At 40.6% G+C, this 7,576-nt stretch overlaps 1 protein-coding gene across 1 annotated transcript; it reads left to right on the top strand.

The window, feature by feature from the left end:
- Nucleotides 1-1,583: 1,583 nt before the first annotated feature.
- On the top strand, nucleotides 1,584-7,191 carry LOC101173573 (5-hydroxytryptamine receptor 7). The gene is made up of 2 exons (XM_011484254.4): nucleotides 1,584-2,498; nucleotides 3,335-7,191. The coding sequence occupies exons 1-2, from the start codon at nucleotides 1,918-1,920 to the stop codon at nucleotides 4,236-4,238; spliced, it is 1,485 nt and encodes a 494-aa protein (XP_011482556.1). The 5' UTR covers nucleotides 1,584-1,917; the 3' UTR covers nucleotides 4,239-7,191.
- The last annotated feature ends 385 nt before the right edge of the window (nucleotides 7,192-7,576 follow it).

Consider the following 7,576-nt stretch of genomic DNA (forward strand, 5'->3'; position numbering starts at 1 on the left):
AACAAATTATTTGTTTAAAAAAAAAGTTTGTGAGATAAAGGTGTAATGTTTTCAAAGCAAAAATAGATTCATATCAAAATGAACCAGATGTTTCCACACTTTAAAAAAATGCATTGAACATGAAAAGTAAATATAAATATACAGAATGTCGTAGACTCGAAATCCAGAATGCATAGGCATTTTATAAATATTTATCAGTTTAAAGAAATATATAATATAGTACTTATTGGAAAGTGTTAAATTTCTGTATATTTTTTTTTGTCTTGCAGATTTTTTGTCATTTTACTTCTATTACTTTTAGTAATAGACTTACTAATAAACAATTAGTTTAGTTTTGTTTTTATTTTATTTGTTTGATTGTACTCTGTACTCCTAACTCTAAAAATGAAAGGTTACAATATATGTGTCTTTTTCCTGCAATCTTTCTAAGTATGTGATTTGATGAGAATTGTGTGATGAAGATTTGCATTTGTGAATCTATGCTTTAAAACATCAATACATACACAAATTAGGAAGAAAGTGCTTTGAATATTGTCAAAAGCAAACCCAAAATTAGATCTAATTTACAAACGCACACACTCAAACAGCACAATAAAAAAACACACACACAAACACTTTCTTACCAACTATTTCCTGTGTTTTAAAACTTGGTCTTGGATAAAGTAATTTATCTGCCAACTTCAAAAATGTAATAATACAATATTCTTGTATTTTTCTAGGTATAGGAACACTAAATAAAGGGCCATGATTATATTAATTAATCTATATTAACATTTGTTTTTATTTTTTATTTTTGGCTGGCACAAAATTTTCAACTGAAATGAAGGGAATCATTTGCTTGTGCGACGATCGGTATGCAGTAACAGCCATTGACCGCTTGAGGGTGGTACTACCTTAATCCATCTACCGCTTTGGCAATAGATCCTGGTGTTGGAGTTCCCAAAAGTAATTGGGCTCAGATTTAGGAGAGAAGAAAAGGTGTAGAAGGCTGAATTATAGGTCAGGCCCCCAATCCTCATTGCTATATATCTGACAGGAGTCAGGTCAAAGCAGAGCTGGGATCATGATTGAAAGAGGTTTGATGGGGTTTGTACGGTGGGTTTGAGTGTGCACACACGTGTGTGTGGGTGAAAGTGTGTGCCTGTGTGGAGGGTTGTGGCAACACTCCCGCTGGTCTTCCTCGATTATATAAAGGCTCAACCAAATTTCAAATATGCCTTATCTTTATTACGCGAAATTTCTCAAGTCTAAAACCTTCCAGATTCCAATTAAAAGCTTAATTATGGAAATCATCTCTAAGTCGAAATTGGACTTCATCAATTAACTTCAGAAATTGATCTTCATTTTTGTGTCTCTTGTGTTAAAATGAAAAGGAATAAGAGCACAAAAACGGGCAAATAAAAGCGCAGAACAGTTCCTCTGCGCAATTACGCACGGTCATCCGTGCGTAGTTTCTGCCCAAAGTGAGCTCAAATGAATTTAAAAAAAAGCAGATTGACTTGGTAGCTCAATATGAAAGAATCAGTCGTCCATACTTTAAAGCATCTTTTGACGTCATACGCGCACTGTTGTGATATAAGTGCGCGAAAGGCGGGTTTCAAGTTTCCGTCTCGCTTCATCCAAGGACAGGATGCTAAGCAGGAATGCCACAGCAGACAAGAAACCACATTTTAATTTATAGGTCATGTATTTTGAGAATGTGCTCGCGGCGTGCCACGTGCGTTACGAAGAGCAGTTTGCTCCTAAACAGAGCAACTAAGGCTTCATATGAGGATAAAGAGGGTATCTAAACTCTGAATCTAAGGGTGAAAGATATTTACAACTCATTTACTCAAATCCTGGTTCATCTGCGCGCGCCCATGCCAGCTCCGGACGTCTCTCCAAGTCCATGGATGAAAAGACACAGAGGACAGCAGGATGGTGGTTGTGGGAGCGAGTAACGGAACTTTTGGTAGTGGGAACATGAGGTCGTCCTTCATGATAGACGACAAAGTCGGTGACGGAGATCTGAGAGGATCCACCAACACCATGATCTCTGAGGCTCTTGCGCCCCGGCTGCTGAAGATTGCGCAGGGCGCCGCAGAGGCTGCGGCAGCAGCGGCAGCAGCGACTTCTCCATCCACCTCCAGTCAGCCACAGGTCATGGAGACGAACGGGACGCGCTGCGGAGAGCAGATTCTGAGCTACGGCCGGGTGGAGAAGGTCCTGATAGGCGGAGTCCTCACCATGCTCACGCTCTCCACTATCTGCGGGAACATGCTGGTGGTCATCTCGGTGTGTTTTGTGAAGAAACTGCGCCAGCCATCCAACTACCTGATCGTTTCACTGGCCGTGGCGGACTTGTCGGTGGCTTTGGCCGTGATGCCGTTCGTAAGCATCACGGACCTGATCGGCGGTCAGTGGGTCTTTGGGCAGTTCTTCTGTAACGTTTTCATCGCCATGGATGTGATGTGCTGCACCGCGTCCATCATGAGTCTGTGCGTAATCAGCATTGACAGGTGAGAAGTTTTATTCATCCTAAAGCTGGAATCTTCCCCGAAATTGGAGTGGAAATGTTGATTTAAAGAATTCAGAAAACTTTTTTCACATAATTTATTAAACTTTTGGATCAATGTGAAGAATTCAATTCCAAAATAGTATAGTCCTCCTTCTGACACCCAACAGTAAACCTGCATTTATCTTCTTTTTTTCTGTTTTATTTGTCAGTTGTGGGATGGCTCTCCTTTGTTCAGGGTCTCCTTCAAGGTCACTCTCTGAGAAGTGGAGAATCTGATTGACCTCTTAGCATAGCATCACTGGATTCTTTTATGGTTGCACATTCATAAATTTCAAACCATAGTCTAACAAAGGACTGCAAATAACTCATAACATCTATTTTTTATTTAAATCTAAATTAATTATTTGGCTATTTTATTTTTCATAAGGTTGCTTTTAGTGTTTTAGAATATCAGAGCTTATCCAGAGCTGTTGTTGGATGACATTCTGTGCTGTCTGAGGTGAGGTTTTTGTCTGCGTGGGGATAACACAGATTACTGTGGCTGCCTGTGGTCAAAAACTGTGGCCGTAAGCTTTAGTCTGTACTCCATCGTCTGCTCAAGACATATGGTCCTTCTCATTAGAGAGTTTCATTCATAAAATCGCCCAGTTTCCATCTGGAGTTGCATATGGCAACCACAGGCCTTGGTTAAGCTCTTTGCCCCAGGGCACCTCGCCCAGAGTCCAAAATTTAATACAAAAGTCAATTTAAATGATACAAATGAATTAGTTTTTTTTTTTGTGTGTGTGTGTGTAATACATTAGCCTCGCACTGATATCTGGCTGAATGTTTCTGCAGGTATCTGGGGATCACAAAGCCGCTGACATACCCTGTCCGGCAAAACGGCTGCTGCATGGCCAAGATGGTTTTGTCGGTGTGGCTGCTTTCTGCATCCATCACCCTCCCTCCTCTTTTCGGCTGGGCCCAGAACGTCAACGATGGCAGAGTCTGCCTCATCAGTCAGGACTTCGGCTACACAGTCTACTCCACAGCTGTGGCGTTCTACATCCCCATGTCGGTGATGCTAATCATGTACTACAGGATCTTCAGAGCAGCCAAACTCAGTGCAGCCAAACACACCATCACTGGGTTTCCCAGATTAGGGGACTCCCAGGCTGCAGCGACCCACAGAGAGGGAAGGGGAGGACACAAAGCTCTTCAGCTATCTGAGTCAGGAGAAACGGGAAGTGTGGAAGGGACAGAGGCTGAGCCAGAGGGGGAACTGGAGGAAGAGGAGAGCTTAGACTGTGTGGCAGCTGCGTTGAAGCTCCAGCGAGAGGTGGAGGAGGAGTGCAGCACGAGAGTCTCCCGTCTACTTAAGAGTGGTGAGCATCACCAGCGGCGAAAGAGGAAAAACCAGTCTATCTTTAAACGAGAGCAGAAGGCTGCAGCCACTCTAGGCATTGTGGTGGGCGCCTTCACCTTCTGCTGGCTGCCTTTCTTCCTGGTGTCCACTGCTCGGCCGTTCATATGCGGCGTGGAGTGCAGCTGTGTGCCGCTCTGGTTGGAAAGAACTCTGCTGTGGCTCGGTTATGCCAACTCCCTCATTAATCCTTTCATTTATGCTTTTTTCAACCGGGATCTGAGGACCACCTATAGCAACCTGCTGAGATGCCGCTACAGAAACATTAATCGCAAGCTGTCGGCAGCTGGCATGCATGAGGCTCTGAAACTAGTGGAGAAGCCAGATGCTGAAGTGTGAAGCTGTCAATCATCAATGATGGGAAAACAGTTAGTCAACCTCAGAGTGCGGCGCAAAGACTGGCGCTGCCAAACTGATTATTTTCCTGAACATATATGATGAATGCCACAGCGAGAAGAGGAAGGACGCTACTGAGTGGATGCATTAAAATGCATAAGCAAGGACTGAGAGTTTAATGAAGGACGGAGCTGCTGTTGACTCCTGCAACCAAGTGGAACTCCAACAACGTAAAGATTTGGTGCAGCTGAAGCCACAGTCTGCTTCACCTCAGACCCATTTTTGAAAAACTGATCTACCTTTGGCACAAATGGTTCAGTCATTGCACTGGCAGATATAATGAGGGCCAAATATGGTCCAAGGTTCTTGAGCTGGTTCTAGTTTAGGATACGGCCAGAGATGTTTCTCAAAGTTCAAGTGGTCATCCTAAGAAAACTTTGTCAATCAAAGGCAAACGTGGACAAAAGAACACTGGACAAAATTTTCTTTGCAGATGTTTTACTCCGATTCTAAAACACAATGAAATTCTTCACCTTTACAGCTGCTTTTTTAATTTAATTTTGTGCCAAGAGAAAAGGAATGGAGGAGTTTTATGTGACTCTAATGTGGTTGCAACACTAAAAGCGTCCACGTTCTGCTGTCACAGTGATGATACTTTAACATGTAGAACACTTATTCTCTTCAGAGAACACCAAGTGGACCTCTTATAACAGAAAAAAAACATGAAAACTATCAACATGTAAAGAATAATGTGTGTTTGAGTGTTTTTGCTGTTTTGTAACAATTGTTAACACTTGTCGTACCTCAAACATCTTTATATCTATAGCCTATCATTGTGCTGAGTGAGCTGAAGATTTGCCTCAAAGGGTGGATGCGTTTTTTTTAAATGTTATTTATTAAGTAATCTTTTCTTTTTTTGTATGACCAGCAACTGACGAGCAGAACAACACGTAGACTAAGATGATGTAAAGGCACACACTTTGTTGATGCAAATGCCGACAAGCTGGAGCTGAACTCTTGCGAACACTTTTTGAATGTGCTTGTGTAGTTTTCTGCACAGTCGTTGTAGTTCGGATTGCAGTATTGTTAAATTTCCACATTGAACCTAACGTTTGGGTTTTGGCACAGTGTGTGGTGGTCCTTTGACCTCTTTATGGTTCACTTTGCAGTATTAAAGCAGGAGCTACTTACGTTTCAATGTCTGAGCTCTCAAAATGATCCCATCATCTGGTTATTCTTTTTCCAAGTGATTTTAATAATGCCTAGCATCTCCAAAATGCTGTGGTTTGAACTGTTAATATATAGTTATTATTTTTCAACTTTTAATGTCGAACTGTGGGAAAGAATTACTTTAAAAAAGATCAACAACACACTGACAATGATTTCACAAAATGATTAAACAAAATAAAGCAGCGAACCTGTGGATATGAGAATCAGCTGCCTCTTTTTTGTTGTTTTTGCCAGTTAAAACCTGCAGAAAAGGCACTTATCCAGTATTTTTTTTTCCGCTGGCAATCAACTTTCATAAATATTTTTCACATTTATCATTGTGAAACGTTGTTTTAGTCCAAATAATGAAAATATTGAGAAACCTGATTGGGAAGAGGGCATTTTTCAAACTTCATGAACTTGAATGACTTGAATAAAACACAAGGCTGTGCTTGACCTAAGCATTGGCTTTAATGTTTGGCAAATGGCAGGTTTTTTCACACTGCAAGCTCCACCTTAACTCTACTATACATCTTTTCTTTGTACTCCAATAAAACTGCACCAGAAATATCTATTGTTTTTTCTCCCACAACATTTAACAATAAACTGTGCAAAACTGAATCAAACTTACAATTTACTGGAAATGTGGTTCAAGTAAGAATGTTAGTTAAAGCAAGACATGAAGCAGAACGACTTGAGGTCTCCTGAACTAGTTTTAGCTCCAAACTAGTCCCCTTTTTCACAATAAAAAATAGAAAGCAAAGCTTTTTATCCTCTCCTGTATTGAATTACCCAGGTTATTATATGCACATTAGGAGAGTTCAAATCACATTTCATCACATAATGTGGGATACTTGTAATACTATAACTATATAAAATATAAGAGTCTTTGCTGGGTGTCCGGAATATTTCAGAAATCATTCAAATTTAATGTGGCAGCATTTTTATTTGTGTTTACTGCCACCACCAGGAGCCATTATGTATTACAACTGAAAGCAGCAAAATGTGATCAGCCCATTGTCCTTTTTTGGATAATATGATATTTGGCAGCAGCACAAAGACATTTTTGTTGTTAATATTTTGTTCCACTTTTATTACACAGCTATTGTAAATATCTGGTGTTAGTGTCCTTGGTTGACCAGCTCTTTAGTTGGTTTCTGAAAGATTTTATGGGGAACATAAATGTAAATTCCATCACATGATTGGCAGTGTTAATGAACGGTTGGTCACCAGCAGGCTGTCAGGTTTTGGCAGCAGTTTAGGGGCATGTCCTTGTCATCTAGTATTATCCTGTTTATTGTGATCACAAACTGAGCTAACAGAGAAATTAGGCTGAACGTTACATTTCAGAGCAATAATCTGATGTGAACTGAGCTGCTAACATTTTGATGCTAAAAAAGAAGAGCAGATTAGAGCATGTGGTTCAAAGAATTAATAAAGGAAAGGTAATAAGAAGGAGTTTAGGTAAAAATAAATAAACAACAAAAAGAAAGAAGATGCTCGGTTGCTGAAAAGAAATTAAAGCAAATCCATGCTGAGCCCGATGTTGCAAATGGTCCATTTATAATATAATGTTTGCAATGTAAGTGCAACACATGATTTCCGTATAGCTTTTGTGAATTTTGATCCAAGGATGTGGAACTTTGCTCCTTTACTGTAACTTTCAAAATGTCAAGAAGCGTCAGCACTGTGACCATCCCTTTTATAGTCTGTAATAACTAATTAAAACTGCTCTGTGTGGAATTAAAGATGCATACACACTATTGAAGCTTGTGTTGGAACAAGACATGCTGTATTCTCTGACTCAAACTTTTCCCTTCATGCCAAGTATTGTCAGCGCTTCAGACGCTCCATTGTCAAAGGTGTGAGCATGAATGTTGTTAAGAAGTATCTTGTTGAGGCTTGCTGTGGTCGTGGTTCTGTGCAGTCATGCTTCAAAGCCTCTGAGCAGTCCTTGCTCTGGGATTGGTGCCATAATGGCCGGTTTCCACGTCCTGTCATAGACAATATGGCAAATTGTTGCAAGTGGATGTGAGCAGGAGCACACTCTCCAACCAAGAGAGTTGAACAAGTTTAAAAGGGACAAGTCTGAAAGAAATGCAAGCACAGTTGGAAGTACAGTGACTGAGAAG

The sequence above is a fragment of the Oryzias latipes genome, chromosome 15 (genome assembly GCF_053564925.1).
Source record: "Oryzias latipes strain Hd-rR chromosome 15, Olatipes_Hd-rR_3.1".
NCBI classification, from domain to species: domain Eukaryota; kingdom Metazoa; phylum Chordata; class Actinopteri; order Beloniformes; family Adrianichthyidae; genus Oryzias; species Oryzias latipes.

Bases quoted from the DNA above. Each gene is read 5' to 3' on its own strand.
- LOC101173573 (XM_011484254.4), top strand. From the start codon at position 1,918: ATGGTGGTTGTGGGAGCGAGTAACGGAACTTTTGGTAGTGGGAACATG. The intron at 2,499-3,334 runs GTGAGAAGTTTT...ATGTTTCTGCAG, and splicing joins TGCGTAATCAGCATTGACAG to GTATCTGGGGATCACAAAGC.